This window comes from Neolamprologus multifasciatus, chromosome 22, assembly GCF_963576455.1.
Source record: "Neolamprologus multifasciatus chromosome 22, fNeoMul1.2, whole genome shotgun sequence".
In the NCBI taxonomy this organism is placed as follows: domain Eukaryota; kingdom Metazoa; phylum Chordata; class Actinopteri; order Cichliformes; family Cichlidae; genus Neolamprologus; species Neolamprologus multifasciatus.
This window is the reverse complement of record NC_140459.1, coordinates 27204858-27227171: the sequence shown is the minus strand read 5'-3', so window position 1 is coordinate 27227171 and position 22314 is coordinate 27204858. Positions and strand designations below refer to the sequence as shown.

At 39.1% G+C, this 22314-nt stretch overlaps 1 protein-coding gene across 5 annotated transcripts in view; it reads right to left on the bottom strand.

Annotated features, from left to right (window-relative positions):
- trappc9 (trafficking protein particle complex subunit 9) overlaps positions 1-22314 on the bottom strand; it is a 241430-nt gene that overhangs the window by 180453 nt on the left and 38663 nt on the right. For all 5 annotated transcript variants that reach the window (XM_085148881.1, XM_085148882.1, XM_085148878.1 and 2 more), the window contains 5 exons: positions 20885-21030; positions 11483-11568; positions 4128-4254; positions 3814-3946; positions 167-330 (listed from right to left, as the gene is read on the bottom strand). In XM_085148881.1, the coding sequence (XP_085005007.1) occupies positions 167-330; positions 3814-3946; positions 4128-4254; positions 11483-11568; positions 20885-21030 (656 nt within the window). The remainder of the gene's footprint in view (positions 1-166; positions 331-3813; positions 3947-4127; positions 4255-11482; positions 11569-20884; positions 21031-22314) is intronic.

Sequence of the window (22314 nt, the reverse complement as noted above, 5' to 3'; positions counted from 1 at the left end):
CCTATTGCAACTACAACACAGATAAGACACTCAATGCAGTCTGATTGTTTTATCCTACTGTGTTTTGAACTTTCACAATTTCTGTTGTAAATCTAAATCGAGAGCTAGAAAACTGAACAAAAAGGTATAATAAACAGACTTTGCTCATCTTGCTGTGGGTGCTTACCTTTGGTGCTGACAATCTTAGAAGTGAGCTCCAAAGTCTCTATGTCCTCAGATCCAATGTTCTCTAAGGTGATGGTCAACTGCTGCGTCTCTCCGTTGAACAGCTGGACAGACACGGAGCTAGACAGCTCTTCTTTGGACATGGGGTGAGGTGTGTAGGCTGACCTGTAGGTAGGTTCAGAGAAACACATGGCCATTATAACTAATCACAGATTAGGTGAATAGCCTTGAAATACAATCATATATGCATCATGTGGTATGTAGAAGTCTTGAGCCACCCCCCATTTTATTCAAAAGAGAGTTTAAGGTGCTGCTTCTCAGGATAGATTAAGGTATGTGTGTCTCCTCATGTATTATGTTAGCCTAGCAGCTAGCCACGACATAGGACTAGTTGAAATAATTATCTATTTCACTAAGCTTTCAAACACTGCTGCTATTTAGCTTTACATCTTAATTTACAACCAAAGTTAAAGCAGTGCTCTATCTTGCTGGAAATGTTATATGATCTTTAGATGTCAAATTAACTAGCTAACTTACAGCCAACATCTGACCTTTCTAAACCTCATAAATCTTCATTTTCATGGAAGCCTGAACTTTAAACTTTATTGTAGCATGTCTGAGAACAACCACACCGATCATTTTACTGAAGCTGTAAGATTAACTTGGACCCTTTTCAGTGATGCTTCAGCATTCATTTGCACTGAATGAGCATCCATCCATTCTCTTCTGCTTATCCAATTCAGGGTCACGGGGGGGCTGGAGCCTATTCCAGCTGCCTTAGGGCAGGAGGGGTACACCCTGGCTAACACAGGGACAGATGACTATTTGCAGTCGCATTCATACCTGTGGGCAATTTAGAATTATCACCTAACCCCACTAAATACATGTCTGTAGTGGGAGGAGGCCAAAGCACCTGGGGAGAACATGCAAACCCCACACAGAAAGACCCCGGGGCCAGATGGTGGGAATTGAACCAGGACCTTCTTGCAGGCAACAACACTAACCCACTCCTGCCACATTTGGACTCAGAAATATTATTTTTAATGACATGGGGCATGCCAGCAAAAGATTCAGTCTCCAAACTAGAATTTCAATGTTCTAAAATATTAAAACTGCAAATTTTGAGTTAATGTTTAGAATTCAAATGGTATAAATGTGAAAAGTGGAGCCTTAGATACTGTCGTTTAGTGCTGTAGGCAAAAAAAAGTCTGTGAGGCATCCTGTAGAGACTCTCTGAGCTGAGAAGTCAAAACTGAAGGTCTACCTGTGCATCCTGTGAGAACACCACACACTAGAGCCAAATATTATACTTCTGTTCGAGTAGACACGTGAACTATATTCCAGCATTAGAGAATAAAAAGATTTTCCACATTAAAAGCTGATGAGTGCTGTACTTACACAGGCATGACCTAAATAGTGAATTTTAAAGCAGCTTTCCTGTCAGAATGATTTACAAAAGTCCAGACGGCGTGCATTACCTGCTATTTACTGGTAGAAATCTTACCACATGACTTCTACTTTCATTTCTCAAATAACACACAATCTTGGGCTATAATGAGGTTCATGACCTGGGTTTAAAATAAGCTTTACACTGTTGATTTCTTTGAAGTGTTTCTGTTCTCACTAGGGGTGGGTTTTTATAATCGATTTATCGATTAAAATCGATTCTGGCTTGGATAACGTAAAATCGATTCATTAAAATCCTGAATCGATTTTTTAATACAAATTTATTTTGCCCAAAATGCTAGAATCTCAGGTGAAATCTCACAAAATTTCAACAACCACCAAACAGCTAAGACAGTAAATGAGAGCAGGAACACTGATTCTGCACAAAGACTTAAACACACAGCGCAACCCGCGGATCAGAATCAGTGAGATGTCTCACGGTTGGGGCTGAAAGCCGACAGCTGGCTGATTCTGATCTGTCGGCAGGTCCGCACTTTGGGTTCACGCCCTTTATGCACCGATTCTAAAGCTGTTAGTTTGATGTCTCTCCAAACAATATTGACCGAACCAGCAGCAAAAGAAGATCCAAACTACGCTTCACATAAACGTCATCATGTATTCACTCTTACTTTTACTGTTTTGCTTCGACCATGATGCACAGCTCTCTCTCTTTCTCTCTCTCTCTCTCTTCAAGAACAGTTTCCAGTCTAAAGATCTGTTTTCTTTATTATTTGCTTGCTTATGCACAAGTCTACCATTGTTTACAGCGCTGCCGGCCGACGTTTTTTTTTCTTTGTTTTATATACTTCCGAAAAGAAAACCTAATTTCTGCCGTTCAATACTGAACAAATTTAAACTTTTTAAAATTATGCAAAGTGCAAAACACTTAGCCCTGTCTCTAATAAAACCGCTGTAACTTCAGAGGTAATGTTCATGTGTTGATTAATGGTTTTCTTTCGTTTTTGATGTACTGCAGAATATTTTTATTAAATCCCAGGCCAGGAAAATCGCCTTCATGTTTTTCTGTGTTTTATCCTCAGCTACTTTGACACAAAGGCATCTGCTGTGATGCTCACACCTTTGATAAAGTCTTGCGTGTGTCAGCTTCCTTTTCATAGTTATACTTTTTATAGTAATTATAATATTTCTGACTGTCAAAATTTCCCAGATTCAAATCGAATTGAATCGAATCAAATTAAATCGAATCGTGGATCGAATCGATTTGGGACCTTGTGAATCGGAATTGAATCGATTCTAGAAATCAGTGACGATACCCAGCCCTAGTTCTCACCACAGGATCCCAATATGCTTGCTATGATATAACTTTGGTTTGTAATTGGTATGACTTTAAGACCACTCAGCCACAAAGCGATCCCTTTTTCATAGCTATACTTGAACACAAACATTTCATGAAATACTAACACAGGCAACTTTTACATAATGGTGTAAACCTGAAACCTGCACATGCACTCAAGGGCAAACTGCATCACGCTGGCCAAAAACACACTACTCAAAATGTTAACTTTACTTACTTTTGGGCGTAAAAACTATGAGTAGAGAGCAGTCTGTGAGTGGTACAACAGTCGCACATTTGTCATTGTTTTGGCTCTGTACCTCAGCACAATGGATGTGCAATGAAACAATGACTATAAAGCTAAAGTGCTGACTTTAAGCTTTAAAGGTGTTTGAGGGTGTTCACATCAATCATGGGTGAACAAAGCAAGACTCTTTGCCCTTCCTATGTTTTTATGGGGAAATGTTCTTGTCTGTTGACGCAGTCTAACACTTCAATTTACTTTACTAAAGATAAAAATGAGGCCAAAAGGCCAACGCTAGTAGAGAGAAACCACAAAGCATAACATGATTTTCAGTGGTTAAATAATTTACGTAGTCATGAAATACTTTAGCCTTTTGCTGTGGGCATCAAAATGTTGTATTAAATATATGTAACCCAGTCTAGCTAATTTGGCTGCCAGCTAATGTAATTAGTGTTGAGGTGTTATCTTTGTTAAACAGGTGTTGTGAACCACATATAAACCTTTCGTCACCCAATTTGGCAAAGCAAGGCTTACCCAGTGTTTACCCCTGGCCTACTGAGACCTGTGACATTATCAGCATAGCAACACAGTCAGATCTTTTCTACACTGACTGTTAGTGAACAATTAGTGTCATAGCAAAGACGGCGTGCAGAAAGTTCCTGACCGTGGCAGTGACGTCTGGAGCTGGAGGCGAGGAAGAGCGGGAATGACCTCCACTAAACAGCCGCTAGTCTTCACACCAGGCAGGCCATCCAGCAGGCAATCACTGGTTACTCCAAACACTGACGTGTGGTAACCTGGGTTCAAATAGAAAATAGAATCTTTAGTGGATGAAATTACTGGAGTGGAATGGTGAACCACTGACCTTTAAAAAGGAGTCTGACTCAAAAGTGTGTGCAAAAACACAAGCTAATCTTTCCAGCTAATTATTATGTGCAACAATCCAAGTAATGAAAAAATCTTTTCAGCCGCACTGACCGTTGACAGTAATGTTCCCGGCTGTACGTGGGACGCCAACCAGAGTAACAGGGTACAGGCCAGACTCGGCAGGCAGAGACAGCGCTGCAGGCAGAGATTCAAATTCTACTCCAGAGGTCAGCAAACCCTGAATGCAACACACAAAAGGAGTAGGAATGACCAGGATGTAATGCAGAAATCACACCGTGCCAAAACCAAGGAAAACTGACTGCAAAACCAGTCTCTCATCTTTTGGCCGAACACGGTTCCTCATTTGTTTTCCTTTTGAAAAAGCAGAGTGAGGTGCAGCAGATCAATTTTCCAACACTAATTCAGTGTGAAGTATCTCTCAAAAGATTTCAAATGATCCATCATCCTAATCTATCCACGATGTCCTGAAGATTAAATTTCTGGCGGTATGAGATGGCCATTTCCATGGAAGAAAATCATTCTCTGCGGGAAATGACCATTTGAGCCACGTATGCCTGAGAGGTGAATGAAAATAAGTCCTACTGATGACAACACAGAAGGAAGGGGGATCAAAAAGGTTTCGAATTCAGCTGGCCAAATCCCCACCGGATATTATAGAGAGCAGCAAATTCTGTTCAAGTGGTTTTTATGCATTACAAAATCTTGCACTGGCCGTCCAAAGGGTAACTTTGAACCGTTAAATCAAAGTGTCTGAACTAAATTGAAATCAACTGTAAAATGTTGGTGATGTGAAGAATAGCTCAGAAAATATTTCTGGTTTATTACACCTACAGCTAAGCCATAGATATCAAAATGACTATTTTGAAGTGTGACAGGTCAAAAAATAAATTATGATAAATTGCTGAAGGTAAGGTTAACATTAAGACCTTATAAAAGGTGAAAATCTTGTAGAAATTAATTGGGTCTTATATATGAAAGAAAGCAATTGAAAAATCCCAAAAAGACCATATTAAAAAAAATTGAAAATCTCTCTCACTACTTTTAAAATTAGATCAATTCTGATGCTGAGAAACCACTTCATGAATTCATCACTTCTAAACTGGTCTATTGTAATTCATTATGAGGCTGTTCTAAATTTCTCTAAGAAGACTTCAGTTCATCCACTCACTACAGTGGGAGTACCATCAAGGACTAGGAAGAGAGGCCATATTTTTCCCACATTAGCTTCTCTCCACTGACCCAATTAAATTCAAAACTGAGTTTAAAATCCTTCTCACATTCAAAGTCTTCAAAAACATCAGGCTCAATCAAATCTTAAAGACTTTCTAAGTATAGTATTCATATTGTCCAAAAACGCATATCACTTTCAGGCTGCAGGCTTACTTCTGGGTCCTAGAGGACAAGAAAGAAACAGTGGTGAACCAGTGACAGGGTCATGGGCAGGCAAGCCTCGCTGATGCACAGCGAAGGCTGATTGATCTCAGTGATCCAATCTAACTGATGAGCTGCTGTAGCTGAAACTGCTGAAAAGGTTTGTTGACTCTGATAGAAAGGAGTCAGAATACACAGAGCATCAGAGTTTGTTGCACAGCTGCAGACCGGTCAGGGTGCCCATGCTGATCTCCATCCACCACCCAAACTGCCACGTACCATCTACCCAAGTATCGTTGCAGACCATTTACACCCTTTCATGGAAACAGTGTTTCCTGATGACAGTGGTGTGTTTTTAGCAGGATAATGCGCCCTACCACAAAACAAAAACTGTTCATGAATCATCTGAGGAGCACAACAATGGGTTTAGGCATTGATCTCTAAATTCCCTGTGTCTCATTCCAATCCAGAATCTGTGGGATGTGCTGGACAAACAAGTCCTCTCCATGGTGCCCCCATCTCATAACTTGCAGGACTTAAAGGATCTAAAGTTAATATCTTGGTGTCAGATACCACATTACACCATCAGCACTGCTTCAGGAGTCTAGCAGAGTCCTCAACAGGTCAGGGCTGTTTAGGCAGCAAAAAAGGGACCAATACAATGTTAGTCAGGTTGTCATAATATTATACCTGATCAGTGTATATGCTGCAGCATATCATTAGTGTTTTGTTCTGTCTCCTTATGCTCTCGTTGGTTGTTTTCTCTTTCCCCAAACCCCGAACCTCTCACAACAAATGCATCTCTCTGAGCCTGGTTCTGCTAGAGAATTATTCATATGAAGGGGAGTTTTTCCTGCCCACCATCGCAAAGTGGTTGCACAAAGGGGCTCCACTGATTGTTGGTTTTTCTCCCCTATACTGCAGGGTCTTTACCTTAAAATATAAAGCACCTTTATGCAGCTGTTATTGTGATTTCTTGCTATATTGTTGACCTGAAATGAACTGAAATGACTTGGAAAAACACTAAAAATGAGTCATCACTCAACATTGTAGTCCATAGTGACATCTAGCACCAGGTACTAAATGTAATTGCACTAGAAAAAGAATACATGTATCATGGAACATCAATTAAATCAGGCTAGATACTAAAATCCTTATTTGAGAGATTCAGTGAAAAACCTACTACACACTTACTGCCACAGTGAAGACAGTAACTTCATGACTGTTCTGGGGGACAGACATTGATCTAAGCAATAAGAAGAATGTGGGGAATTAGACTAATTGCTAATGGGGAGGGGGGGGGGGGGGGGGTTAAGCCTTAACAAATGGCCTGAACATTACCTCGTTAGCTGCTTGAATGTTATTAGCCGAGGTAATTCATCAGCACTGTTGCTGTGTGAATGCAGTTAGGGGCAACATCTCCAAAAGTTGATTTTGTTGATCTGGACGAAGCGTTTTCAGTGGGAGAAACATTTCGTGACTTCTTGGATTTGGAGCAACACACTTTTTGGATTACACCATTAGCTGATACAAAGGTCACTGTGATGGTCACTGTGATGAATGGCTATGGATAATTGTTGGATTCTGACCCCTTACCAGTCTGCACCGCATACTGGACATCCAGCTGAACACTTCTGTTTGAGCTCCGCTTCCACAAGGACAGATACAGAAACGTTTTACCACCTCAAGACTTTTTATAACATTTTGTAAAACCTTCCAAGGTATTTTGTTTTGTGATATTTTATTTATTCTACTGCATTAAGATGTTTTCCCAGTTTTGGCTGGTGTAACACAGTAATATGCCAACATTTAGGATAAGTTCTAATCTCATTTGGTAACACTATGAAGTAATGGATCTGTGACTCAAATTTCTTTGATCAAATGTCTCGATGGCGACATACCCCATCAATACTGCTGTCAGGATTAGAAGATTATTCTGTCTTTATCCTTTATGCACTGGAAAACATGTCTGATCTGAATTAGTTCATGTTGTTTTCTTGAAAACAAAGAAAATCCTTTCAAATTATTCCCATTTCATTTTCAATTTTACATCTTTTTTTTAAAGATCTTGTGATTGTAAAGAACCCTTAATTTGTTTCCCCACTTTTATTAAATTTTTTTTAATCAAATTAAATTTCTGTTGGAAACAAATTACGTTACTCTTTGGCACTTATTAGCAATCTCAGCAGCCTGTACTACCTGGTGGTATCACAACAGGATGTGAAATTAACTGTCTGTAGGAGTCTGAAGGGAAAAATCCCAGCTTGTGCCCACTTGGCTGGAGTGGAAGAAAAAAATCCTCTAAGTTTCAATTCTAGTCAGTAAATCTGTGGCTTTCAAGTTTTCTTATAAATGCTTAATCGTGTCCCCTTGAGTAACTATTTACATTCCCAGTACACTCAGCCTTGTTTAACAAGGCAGACTGAGGTGACGTAATGACTGCATCAATCCCTAAAAGCAGACACTACCTCACTAGAGAGAAGGCTGCCTAAGAGCTGAGCCACTGAGGTGCCACTGCTGTGATTTAAGCGCTTACTGCTTTCACTTCATGACATTACAAGCTTTTTTTAATAGCAGAAGCATCAGTGATAAGCTACTCGAAACAGCTGATCTGTTTTCTGCCTTTAAAAAGGTTCATTAGCTTGTTTCATTAACAATAACAAACCAGGTAAAGCATAGTGAGCAGCACTGTTTGAGTTTTACTAACAGAATGCACTTATCCCTTTGATTTGTCTCATGTCACTATAGCATGAATATTATTTGTGATTACTTTGGCAACAACAAACGTTTTATAACAAAAGCCAGACAGCAGACATTTCTATTAAATTGGCTTTTTTTCCGCCATGACTGAAGAAAATGATTAGTCCATATTTATTACAACTATCTGGGCTGACCTAAGCTGAGTAAATGAAAGAGAAAATAAAAATCAAAACAAGTCATTTTAACAGAAAGCAAACAGATACCCAAACTTGTTTGTTGAAAGTATGAAAGAAGCATCTGATGGTGACCCCTCTGAAAATGAAAAGCTGGCGGTTGTAGTAAAAAGCACCACTTTAACGGAAAATCGATAAAGCACAAAGCAAAGCTGTGTGTTAGCGCTGAAGTCGTGTGGTGACTGAGAAGGAGAAGCTGCCTCGCCAACCTAAAGGGTCACCTTGATGAGAGAAGAAGGAAAAGTGACCCTGTGTGTTTGTGTGTTTCAGAGAGCTGGTTTTGTACAGTGGATAAATGGTTGTTCTAGTGTACCGACAGTCACTTTGTCTGGGTTACAGGGGCGCTCTTGGCAGCTTACGTCATTCTGTCTGTCTACCAGCGTGACTCTACAACACCACCTAAGGTTCCCAGCTGCCATGGAGATGTGAAAGCTTCAGTCTCCATCTGTGAACTGATCAGTTTACCTGTAGGTGGGGAGGAGATGGTGGCATATCTGACCTTGTCTGTGTGACTAATTCACCTTACAACATACTGGCATAGTAGCATCTTAAACCTCTTCCCTTGGGCTTTACACAGCTTTTTGACATTATAGAGTAGGTAAACACAGGTGTTACCAATCACATTAATGCAGAACCCTAATTAATATGGTTAGTAACAACTGTGTTTACCTAATATTTCATGTTAGACCTAATGGCTCAACACAGCTCCATAACCATTTATTGAAAAAGTAAAATAAGCACTTACAAAACATTTTTGACACTTCTATAAATAAACTGAAAACTAAACAGTGCTAAAACAATGAATTTAGCCAGGCATCATTATGCAACAGTAGTTTGTGGCAGGTAATTTCAAATGCAGAGTTTCTGAGCTCAACAAACATCAGCAAACACACAAACTTTTTATGTGCAGTTTGTCTCATAGTGTGTTGCTTAGTTAAAGCTACAGCAGCTCGTCTGTTGCCTCGGAGCCTGCCTTCGCTCTCCATGTGCATTTGCCTTTGCTGCCCATGATCTGTGTCTGGTTTACCTCTGCTTCTTTCTTGGACCACTTTTGATAGACAATGACCACTGCCCATTTTTTCTGCATTCAACACAACCCTCTGAGGACAAAGGTTTTAGTTCAACTTGAATATATCCCACCCCCTAACAGAGACCACGATATAAATATATAATAACAACTAGGCTTCTTGGCACATGATGATTTGGTATTGCACTGCAGTATACAGTTCAGATTTCAAACAGACTACAAAATAACCAACGCACAATAGCACACCATAAAGTGAACACAGAGTGGTCAGTTCAAACACAATACATAGTACTTAGTGTGTACAAAAACACTCATGCTATTAAAATTATTGTGCTTGTTTGACTCTAAGCACACAATTTAACCCACAATTCTGACTGAAACTGACTTTTTTCTCCTTTGTTCTTCCAGTTTATCTTTGATATACCATCTTTATACTTCACTGAGGAGGTTTGAGGGTTTAAGAATCATCTATTGGATGATAACATAAGTGTATAATGTTTTCTCATATTCCAGAGTGATGCTGTCTTTCCAGATATTTGAATATGGATTCCTCCAGGAATCAGCAGAAAGACAAAATGATTATTATTGTGATAATAATCATTTTTTTCATATGTTTTTTACAAATGCACACAACTTTGCATTTACTGTGAAAGATTATATAAAACTGGGGGCAACAAGTTTTATATAATCTTGTTGCCCCCAGTTTGGTGGCTGAACATTTAGTTCAGCCACCAAATGTTAATGAGCTCTAACTTTAAAGTTGTTTTCAACAGTATGGTATATCTTAAAAGTCGGTGTAGAGAAATGATATTTCTCAGACAAATATTTGGCTTGTTACACATAGAAATGCAAATTCAGGGACAAGTGGACTGTGACTATTCCTTGAGTTACCAGATGTTCCAAACTGCAGGTTGTCTGCGTCTCCTGTAACAGCATGTGCCATTATGTGTTGATGCAGCATGGCTAAATCAACCAGCAAGACTTGTCCAAGTCTGTTTGGCACCAGCTCTGAGATGACCTCCACAATTAGGAGTCCACTGTCACTGCTTACGCTCTGTCACAAAACTTTCACGGTAATTTGTTCTCGACTTTCCAAATAATTAAAGCAACATCACTTTTGACATGTAATGCATTGTGTACACTCCTATATGCCACTGCTATCTAACAGCATAAAGCAAGGCTTTCCCCTGCTGGCCTTTTATCGAGCCTTGGGATTGCTTTGCATTTCAAGGAGGTCCCACATCACTGCATTCATGAACAGAGACAGCAGTGAGCAGGAAGAAAAGCAATTTATTGGGAAATGTTTTCCACCCCTTGACTTGATAAAGTGGCTTAACATGTGTGCATGAAAAAAAACAAGAATGACAACGTTTGTAAGTTAGAAATGGATGTTGAAAACGTAGAGATCTATGCATGAGCTGGAGATACATTGACTATTAAATATTAAAATGGTTAAAATGGTCTCTTTTAAAGTAGAAATGAAACACTAGACGTCTGTATAAAGACATCATGGTGTCTTGCTCTCTAAAACTGACACATATTTAACGCTGCCTGTGAAGCTGCATTTAAGAAATAAGTGCCTAAAGTTAGACTTACATTAGTTTAAGCACTATTAGCATCAACCAGCCAATAAACACAATAGTTGGCTGGTTGACTGTGCTGGTTGGTTAAAACCTTGAGCACTGATTTCTTAAATCCAGCTTTACAGGCAGCGTTAAATATGTGTACGTTTTAGAGAGTATGGCTCTATAGTGTAAATTAGCCTTTATATATGATATGTGTTTCATGTCCACTTTAAAATATTTTTTTCCTCTCAGAAAAGGAAAGGGAACGGTCGACCTCTGAAAGGATGGTGAATAAAGCAATACAAGCATCATGAGATGGATCTCTCACTGGAGGAAGAAGAGCTCTCACAATCAAATGCAATCATTCCCAAACTCATTTAGAAACTGTCAGAAAAAAGAAAGATTTTAAGGTCGGATAACTAAGCAAACAAGAATAACTGAAAACCAGTATTATTAGGAACTTATTACTATAGCAACTACTTTCTGTGCTTTGATATTTACCATGATTATGGTGCACTTGTTAAGGTTACGTGTCATAAATCAACCTACCATGTTTTCTACACGCAGTTCATAAGGCATTGGGTTGTAGACCATGAGCTGCACTTCACAAACATCCCCTTGAACCCACTGGAAATCTAGGGAAAGATGGACATAAAAACATTAGATTTTAGTGGTATTAAAACCCAGGTGCAATTAATGGTAAAATCCACCATAACACTATGAACACCATTCATGATCAAAGGCAACAATCACTGTTTAAAAAAAAAACCCAACCAAGACTTTTCCATTCCTGCTTGATATACGTTTTCAGCTGTTCAATCAGTTTGTTACATCTTTTTCTTTCATTACCAAACAGGAAGTTAATTTAAATTAACTGGATTAATTGGATTTAATTGGATTTAATTAATTGGATTTTTCAGCTAAGCAGTGATGACGTATACAATGCCACACAAAACACTTTTTTGATTAGATGACAGATTACAAAAGGAACTTGTTTTCTTTTCATATGCTGTTAAAATCTGTGATTCCCCAACAGTAAGCAATCTGTGCCTAAAACTAGCTTGTACGCATTTGCTTGGATCTAATGGTTCAACTAATTTCCATGACCTCTCAGTAAAAGGGGGAGAAAACCTGTAAGAGGCTGACAATCGGTCACACTAACCATGACAAATGGGCAACAGCTACGCACTGACACATTCCAATAGACAAGAAACAGGACAGAGCAGAAGACCAGATCCTCTTGTTGAGCTTGTAACACACACCTTTAAGTGTACAAGGACCCAGAGTGACTCTAAAAAGGCTGTAAATTTGATTCCTGTGGCCGTCAAAGCGGCACAGATTTCCTGTTCTTCCCTTGACCTTCTGAGTGACCAGTGATGCTCCAACCACACTTCTACATTTTCAAACATAATGATAGCGAGTTTGGTAAACTACAATTTTGCAAATATTGACAGTATAAACTTTAATTCATAGGTTTCCATTTCTAAAAGCAATTAATTCTGTTTACTTACTGGTTTGTGAGTTATCAACATCATTCTGATGGTTACTTAAGCTGCAAGTAATGTTTCAAAAGCTTTGGTAATGCTTGTACTGTGTGGTACACAATATTGTAAACACCATTATGAAAATGATGTTTACAATACTTAACATGAAGCACTAAACTCAATAACTTGAGTTTATTATATAATATTACACTACAGAATATTTCTAATTAACTAGGCAGCCCGTTCTCTTGATGATACTTTAATTCTGAGGTCAAGTTGAAAGAAAGGCAGTTGTGAAATGTAAAAATGAGGTGACCAAATATGGCATTAAATTTCAATGCAAACTATAATGTCATATTTAGAATCCCCATATAGCATTCCTCTATATACCTCAATGTTATATAAACAATAGCAGTAAGAAACAGCATGTAGTATTATTATATTTTTGACCTTTTTATTAGTCTATTGACTTTAAAGTAGACTTTAAAGGAGAGGTCAGAGGTAAATGTGTCATACATCAAACATCAAGTGTTTTTAGAGTACTTTCTATATTCTGACAACATGCACCACACTAGGAATCATAGTTTTAAAGTTACAAGGCTTTTTGTCAGCAACCAATCAGTCAACCAATAAATCATTAAGTCCTTGGTGGAGGTAATAATGGACAATGATGTTGCAGATGGGCTAATGTCAGAGGAAATTTAGGTCTTTTTTTTTCTTCAAATCAATATTATGATTAAATTTAATCTGACTTGCTAGTATATTTGACATGAATCCATATGGCACAAATACGAATGACAAACAGGTCGCAGGACAACGGCACGGCTGGACTGGGTACCTGTCAGCCCCAACATTAACTGGAAATGTTTAGCATTGACCACAATAATTTGCTAAGTTATGATGATTTATGAGTGAAAGCCGTCTTCCCTTTGCTGCAATATACACAAGTGTCTCTGAGATACCAGCAGCTTTGACAGTATTTGAAAGAAACAAGAAAAGAAATCCTTGTGTGTTAATGTTATCAGAGTGGACCTGTTAAGGACTCTTTTCAGAAACCGCTACAGCTGTGTAACACACAACAGTAAACACACTGTGGGCCATGTTATGAATACAGATTGTGTGGCACAAAATCCACAGTAATTTGAATTGATGCACGCGCTCTTTAAGGCTTGATGGATTTCTTTTTCTTTTGTTTTAAATGGATCATTGTTAATTCACAGAAAGAAATTTATTAAGCTGTTGTGATGAGCTACCAGCAGTGACATTGAGATCAAATTACACTAGAACTTAATTAAAAAGATTCAAGAGAAAAGGGTTTTTAAAGGGCAGGGTAAAAGGTGTGCTCGCATTATGGTTTCTGAAAAAGATTTAGTACAACAAAGTAACAAAGTACCAAACAGTCAGGAAATGATCAGAGAAATTGATCAGGCACTGAGAACCTGACAGAAAACATTTCTCCAACTTTGAGAGAAAAGTATCCATGATTCCTGAATAAGATATTTAAAGTATTGGGGGTGGGGGGTTAAACGCATTGAAATGCTGCTGCAGTAGTCCCATCTCCATTTTGAAATGTAACACATTCTAGTCCATTTGGAGAGCCCTTTGCTGTAAATAGACTTGCAAAAGAGGGCCTTAAAATCCTACCTCAGACCCTGGCAGGAAAAGGGATTTATGGAAGGCAAACAGCAGCCATGCACCCTGGGAAATTAAGCTAGTCAAAAGAAAGATATCTATAATATGAATGTCTGGAAAGTCCCACACAACCTCAGGTCTGGCTCACAGGCATACTCTCATAGCCAGCCAATTAAGTGTGAAATACACCTCAGAAAACAGAAGAAAAAAAAAGTGGATTGCTTCCATCTTATTTGTGTTGCTCCTCAAGTGACCATTGATATTCAGCACATATCTCTTTCAAAACTCTTTTTACTTCCCACCTCAGCTGCTTGTAATGAAGTACAAATACTTCATATTACTGTACTGAAGTAGAGTTTTTAGGCATCTGTACTTTTCTTAAGTATTTATTTTTGTCAACTTTCTACTTTTACTCCCTATATTTTTAAACACATCTGTGCTTTTTACTCATTACATTTTCAAAACAGACTTACTTGAGGGAAAGTTTTATTTCCTATCACTGAAACATCAAACCAATTTGAGACTAAGTGGAGGGGGCAATAGCCCATAAGACCATACACGCCAACCCTCCCGCTTTTTCTGGGAGAATCCCGAATTTCAGTGCCCCTCCCGAAAATCTCTTGGAGCCACCATTCTCTCGAATTTCTCCTGACTTTCCTCCCAGACAACAAAAATGTAAAACCATATCCCAGAATTCATATCGCGGCCTAGCCAATTCCAGTTTCCAAAAATGGCAGCAGCTATTTCATTTTAATATTACTCTTATTACTCTCTTTTTCTTTTTTTTTTTCCTTTTTTTTTTTCTTCTTTTGCCTGTCCCGTTTGGCTCTTTTGCCATCAGAATTATTGTCTAAAGGCGAAGAAAGATGCCCAATGGATTTTCTTTACCAAATTGACCATCCCAGCTTTGCCGTAATGGTCCATTTGATTCACCTTTTATTCTTTATTTTATTTTCACTTGCTGAATACGGGACAGACTTGACTGGGGGAAAGAAAAGGGAGAAAGAAAGAGGGAAAGAAAAACAGTTGAGAAGAGGGACGGGGGAGAAGGGCAAAAAACAAAAACCAACAGAATAAGCAGAGAAAAAAAAAATACATATATCGATCACCTGGATCACCTGTTGAGAAAGAAAAAAGAAAACAAGCAGAAGAAAACGAGAGTAATACAATAAACAACATCACAATGATCTATGGGAATATGACAGTAAATACTAAATATTAAACATTATTGTGCAGCACGTAAGATCGACAGCACAATGTGCATTGAGGTAGGAGCCAAAAAGGGTGTAGTTTGTGTGTGTGATCACCCGTGTGTACACCTGTGAGCATGGACGCGCTTGTTTTCTTAAAAGGTTCCCTCATGTAATGATCTGCTAGAGGGTGTGGGGGGCCACTGCCCCGTCCTCCAGGGCATAAAGCAGGTATGGAGGAGATCAAAACCCCAGACATCCAGAGGCCCTCAGAACACAAGAGACCAAGGAAGACCAACAGAGGGGCAGCCGTGCCACTGTCCCAGAAAGAGCTGAGGAGAGTCCCAGATGAGGGGTCACCCAGCAGCCACGGAGCAGAAGCCAGGGGGGGTTGCAGTGACGTGCCCGCAAGCTCCGTCGGCAGCCAGCTGTGCCTGAGTGACCGAGCCCCAGGCCGAGAGGCCGGGGGCACCCCACCTCCGAAGTGGCCCAAGCGAGCCCCAGGCTCCAGGCCCCGATAAGCAGCCGCCAAGGAGTGAGCCGGTGTGTACCCGGACGCCCACCCCCGGACACAAAGAACCACCAACGCACCGATGTCTGAGGGAGTCCGCCCCCGGCAGGGGAAGTGGTGGGGGGAGATAGGCCTCCAAACCTTGGAGGGCCTGAGCTGTCCTCAGAGAGGTGGCGTCTGATACCCAACCTGACATATGGACACAGACATACAGGCACACACAGATACAAACATCCATTCCCACCCTCATGCTCTCATATGCACTTACTCCACACTCAACCAACGTGGAGACAGACATAAAGAGACGCTGTACACACAATCACACTCCCCAAGTGTACTCTTATTACTCTTTCTGGGTCGCAAAATAAACTTTTAGCATATTTTCACACAGCTGAATAAACGTCAAACATAAAACTGATTAAACAGAAGTGTGAGACGGTCGAAAATTTACGCCAGCGTCCGGTTATATATTTTGTTTTTTGTGAGGTGGCCTTGGGTTTCTGAAAGGCGCCCTCAAATATGCAAATATAATAAATGCATTATTATTATTATTATTATATTTTAGATAGCAAGGAGCAGACGGCAGAGTTTCACTCCACCGAAAGAGCTTGTGACATAATTCTGGAGGCTAGACCGTCACAGTCACTCACTTCCAGCCTACCCGGCTTTCGAAGGACCCGGCCCACTGAGACCACGAAGGCCGGCTCGTCAGGTAGATGGAGCCTCTGTATTTGGACAGCCCCGGCTGGAGGACAGCTATAACGGTGACATTTAACTTACTTTAAATAAATAATTACTGTAAAATTCAAGTTGTTTGTATATGTATACCCCCCCCCCCAATTCTGAGGTCTCAAGGTTGGCAAGTATGCATAAGACACAATCCTATTGATGTGTCTCTCATCAGCTTATCATGCACAAAGAGATGAAAGAGAAAAAACATAATTTATGCATCATTAATACTACTATACTCGGGGCAAAGCTGGGCCAGAATTACTCTAAAAAGCATTTTTTTTGGTGCAGATGTCCATAAATTCTGGTCGCGGTACTTTAGCATCTAACCAGCGTTACAGAAGAGGAGTGAGGATAAAGGGAGTAGTGTTTTTTTGTTTGTTTTGTTTTAAATTGGCAGGTAATGTCAACTACAACATCTCTTAACAGCTCAAAAAAATATTAGCAAACAAAATGTTTGTGTCCTGCATTTCCCAGGGAGAGAAGAGTGTGAGCCAACTTCACCCAGAGGTGGAGGAAGATGTAGGAAAGACAAGAAAGGTTAAATTTTAAGGTAAATGCTGCTCAGTGGCATTTGACAAACTGGAAATTTAAAGCTGTCACTAAATGTCCTCGTTTTTTAAAATCAGATATTGGATCTGTATATGATGTGAAGTTTTGTTGTGTCCTGCAAAACAAACTGAGGTATACTAACTTTGTCTTATACAAAGGTTGCAGGAAAATGCAAGCCACTTTAGCGTGGAATAAGTAGGTTAGCTTGTCATACTGTGGGGAATTTACAGTAAAGGACTTTGTGTTCACGGTCATAGTTGGGTTATGTCAAGTGTAGCAGAAATGATACTTCAGTTTATTCACAAAATTAATTCAAAGCAACAGCATCACCAACAGAGGCTGGCTGATCAAAGCCTGTCCTCAAAGAAAATCTGCTGGAGCTCACAGCAGAAAATATCCGGTCCTTAAGTCTGACGTCATTAACTATGTCTGGGCCCAAACGATCACTGCAGCATTACTGGGAGTTGAAAAACTGTCTAAATTCTTTCAACTTTAATAAAATGATCAGCGTTGCTGCTTTAACAGGTCTAACAAGTAAGTTTAACATCCAGGCATCCATGAAAACAGAATTTATTCAATTTAACAGAGTTACAAGTTAGCAAGAAGTTAGCTCGCTAGATTCCACCTAAACACGATATGCCATGTACTGACTGAGAGACTTCTGAAAAATTAAAACGCAGAGCTCTGCTATCACTTCCAACATAAATGAAGACAGGAAAGTAAACAGCAGTGACGTTTGCAGGGTTACTGAAGTTGGGCTAGCTGGTATTTAATGATGTGCTACGTGATTGCTAGCGACACAGCTATGTTAGCATAACATAAACACAGTGAAGGGAGGATGAACGCTAACTTTTTTTCCACTCTGTAAAAGTTAACGTGACGTTCCCGATGGTTAGGGACAAATGGAATCGCGGGGCAGGATGCTGTAAATGGACCAAACTTCAGTCAGGAGAACAACTGAGATAATCCATCCACAATACAAGGTTAGTCATTAATATACTACTGCATGGGCTGGGCTGGAGTTACATCATAAGGCATAGGTGTCAAAATTTGGCCCGCAGCCTAATTACATTTGGCCCACAAAGCCATAGCAAATTACTATTAGAGCTGGCCTACTGGTATTAAACAGCTAATATATATATTGTTTAGTATTAAGCTTTGCTTGTTCCATATTCACTTTTTCAGCAAAACGTGTTTGAGTCCATAAGAAAAGATTCATTCTTATATGTGGAGGAATAAATATATTTCAATAAATATTAACGTTAGCCCGCGACTTTGTTCCAGTTTTGAATTTTGGCCCACTGTGTATTTGAGTTTGACACCCCTGTCATAAGGTTTTAAAAACTGAGTTTTAAAATGATTAGCGGTAATAAAAAAGAGAGGCCAGCAGTGATCACTGACTGTTTTTAGGGGCTTGTTCAGACTAAAGATGCAAACCATAAAAACATGGTAAAAATAACAGCAGCCTTATTAAATGCAGAGTAGTTTGGGCCCGGAAGGAGGGTTTATCACGTCATCACTTAAAGACCGGATTGTGATTCTTTTCCCCACACAAAGCCACTACAACCGATTTTAGGGTTGCCCCACCTGTTGCCCCATCTCAATTTAACCCTCGACTTTGCTCATGATTCTATTTAGGTGTTAACGCAAACTAAAAAAAAATAACACTATGTATTCCCATGTTTTCTCATTTATTTTATTACTATATTAATATAGCAACAAGATTCTGTTAGCTTTGAAAGAAAAAAATGGTAGAAATGTCCTTCAAAGAGCTGCATTTCAGAGCCTGTACATTTTCACTTTTACTTGAGTAAACAAAAGTCAAACATTACAGTGTTTGTTAAACTGTCTCTTATGTCCTGTTAGAATATTTTTTTAATAAATATTTTAGAGATAAGATGTTAGGGGCTGTTTCTGCACCCCACTGTGAAATACTGTATTTAACAATCAGCAGCCTTCATCTTTTATACTAAATTATATATGGTCAGCATATGAAATTAGAACCAAAGACTGGACCAAAGCTTAGTTTCTGGGCCTGTTTAAAAGTGTTAATAGTCACTAATTCCCCCAGATGAGAAACATTTTTAAAGCAATTTTTTTGACACTGTAAATTAGAGAATTTAATCGAATTTAATCCTTTTGCTATGTGCCATTTGTCCTTGAAAAGGATCTGTGGTTTTATATGACAATTTGTGTTTTCAGCTTCTAAGATGAACCTCCTATTATCAAACGTCAAAAATCCAGACAGGTTGATGTCTTGTTTTGCCAAGTTTGTAATTTGAAGTGACAATTTCTAAAAAATACCTGCAACTGCCAGCAGCATCAATTTGAATATCCTGCATCGTGGCGTTCTCAAGTCACAAAACACACAACATCCTGAATGTCCTTCGAGAAGTGTGGAGAACTCAAAGAAACTACATCTGCGTAGTTTTCTTAATTGAGTTATGTTTCTTATGTACTGTATTTGTATGTCTATATGCAGCTTTTAATTAACTCCCTGCAAAAGAAATTACGGTAGTTATAATCAAGTATAGGATCCAGGCATCTATAGAAAACAGATGTCAAAAAGTTAAATAGTTGAAATCCAAAGATGTGCATGTTTTTTCTTTCAGCAGGGGGGAAAGTAAAGAAAAAGATACACGTCTGCAATGACTTTGGATGCAAACAGAAATGAAATAGATAACTGCTGAGTTTGGAGACTGATGTAAAGTTAGCCAACACAGCACTGCAGCATGTTGAAAGATTAAACAATACAGACTGTCATCCAGAGACAGCATCACAATTATCATTTGCATTGTCACATTAAAAAGCCAATATTTTTTCTAATTTATTATCTCAGTAACCTGTTGACCCACAACTTACTGCCTTTTACACTGACTGCACTGGTTTAGAATGGTTAACTTTGTCCAACAGCTCTCTTTTCTCATGCCATAAGGAGCTGTAAAATTAATCTTTCTAATTGTTTTGAAAATGCTTTGAACAATAAGTAATCCTCTAATATGCCTACTGTCTCCCCTAAATTAGCTTTTGTTTGCCGCAGTGTGAAATTCCTGTTTTCCCCCTTTGGTAACATTTTTGTAAATGTAACTTCAAACAATCCAAACAACAGGAAGCTTCATGTGGCAAAGTTAGGAGGCAGATGATCAAATCTTACAGTGTAGGCATTGGCAGTGGCATTCAGGACTGAAACGAGCCATTTGTGACTAGACTGACCAGGTGTCCCACTTTATATGGGGACTATAGGACAAGATTTCTGTTCCTCAGGCACCTTTTTAATAGCTCTGATTTCTAAACATCAACACTACAGACATTTTCAGTTTCTGCAATGTCTGATATTTATCCAATGGCTGCAAAGAAAGCAAGGAGGGCTGACTTCTAACTCCATTAAACTTCATAAATCCTGTTGTTCACGGATCCCCGGATGTTAAACTTTATTACAACATCTGAAAGAGCAGACTCACTGATCACACCGATCATTTTATTGCAGATGAAAGAATTAAGGCCATTTTTAACTCTCAGTGATGCCACACAGTTTTGATTTAGGGAACAAAAGAAGATTTTGGATCAGGAACTGACTAAGACTTAAAAGCTAGATTATTTGTCCGATAATTCCATTCAAATGTTCCAAAAGCCACAAACAGCGACAGCAGCTTATGTCAGCATAACTGCCAATCAAAACAGCCGTGCCCCTCACTTTGAGGGTTACCAGTCCCCACCATTTCACAGCTTTTGTACCAGACTGGAAACATGTATGGGAGTCTATGGGGATTGACTCGCTTTTGAAACCAGGTTTGGACACTTCAACTATGACCCAACATGGTGGCATCTTCACTAAAATCATAATTGGACTTACCTATTTTCTTACAACGCTCCTCTCCTCTGTTGTGCATGATGATTGGTGAGTAGATGAAAGGGCTAGCATTGGATATATTCTGTCCCAGCAGGCCTTTCACTTTATGGGGCCGCAGACTGACGGGCAGATTAAGGAGCTTCACAGATCTATCGACGAAGAAACAGTGGCATGGGTTACCGTATTTTTCCACAAGTATTCAAGGTTTAAAGTTCCTTAATGATCATTTGACATGGCAGCAATATAATAATAATAATAATAATAATAATAATAATAGATTGCATTTATATAACGCTTTTCAACACCCTCAATGCGCTTTAAAATTCCGCTATTCATTCACTCTCACATTCACACACTGGTGGATAGGGCTGGGCGATATGGCCTAAAATTCATATAGCAATATAATTTGAAGCACGTGTGGTAACGATATATAATCACGATATATTCTTTTCTTCTGTATAACATATTTTCCACACTATAAGGCACACTTAAAATCCTTTAATTTTCTCAAAAATCGAGAGTGTGCCTTGTGTATGAATTCTGGTTGTGCTTACTGACCTCGAACTGATTTGGGCGTGCAGAAATCTGTTAAAAAATTTTTAGTACAACTTTGGTAAGCCACACTGCTTGATGGATTGTCAGAGCATTACAGCTGCCGTAGTGAGGAATCTGAGTAATCTGGGTCCAAAACTCCGTCCACTTCAGGTCCCAAAGTCAAACGAACACTAAGAGTTAAAAACGGTCTAAATTCTTTCATCTGTATTTAAATCATCAGCGTTGCTGCTTTATCGGGTGTAACAATTAAGTTTAACATCCATGCATCCATGAAAACAGAATTTATTAAATTTAACAGAGTTAGAAGTTAACAGGAAGTTAGCTCGCTAGTTTCCACCTAAACATGACATACCATGTTCTGACTGAGAGATTTTTGAAACTAATTCAAACGTACAGCTCTGCTATCACTTCTGACATAAATGAAGACAGAAAACTAAACAGCAGTGGCGTTTGCAGGGTTACTGAAGTTGGACTACCTGCGATATAATGTTGTGCTACGTGATTGCTAGCGACACAGCTATGTTAGCATAACATTAGCACAGTGAAGCTGGAGGATGAACGCCAACTTTTTTTCCACTCCATAAAAGTTAACGTGAGGGATTCTGGTGGTTAGGGACAAATGCAATCGCATAGCAGGATGCTATACACGGAGCAAACTTCAGTCAGGAGAACAACTGAGATTATTCATCCACAATACGAGGTTAGTTATTAATATACTGCAACAACACGGGAATAGAGCAGCTGCGAGAGAATTCAACATTAATGAATCAATGTTACGGAAGTGGAGGAAGCGCAGTTTTTGGCTTTACAATATCGTGATAGAGATTTTGACTATATTGCTCTATCATTGGCCAAATTTATATCGTTTCTATCGTATA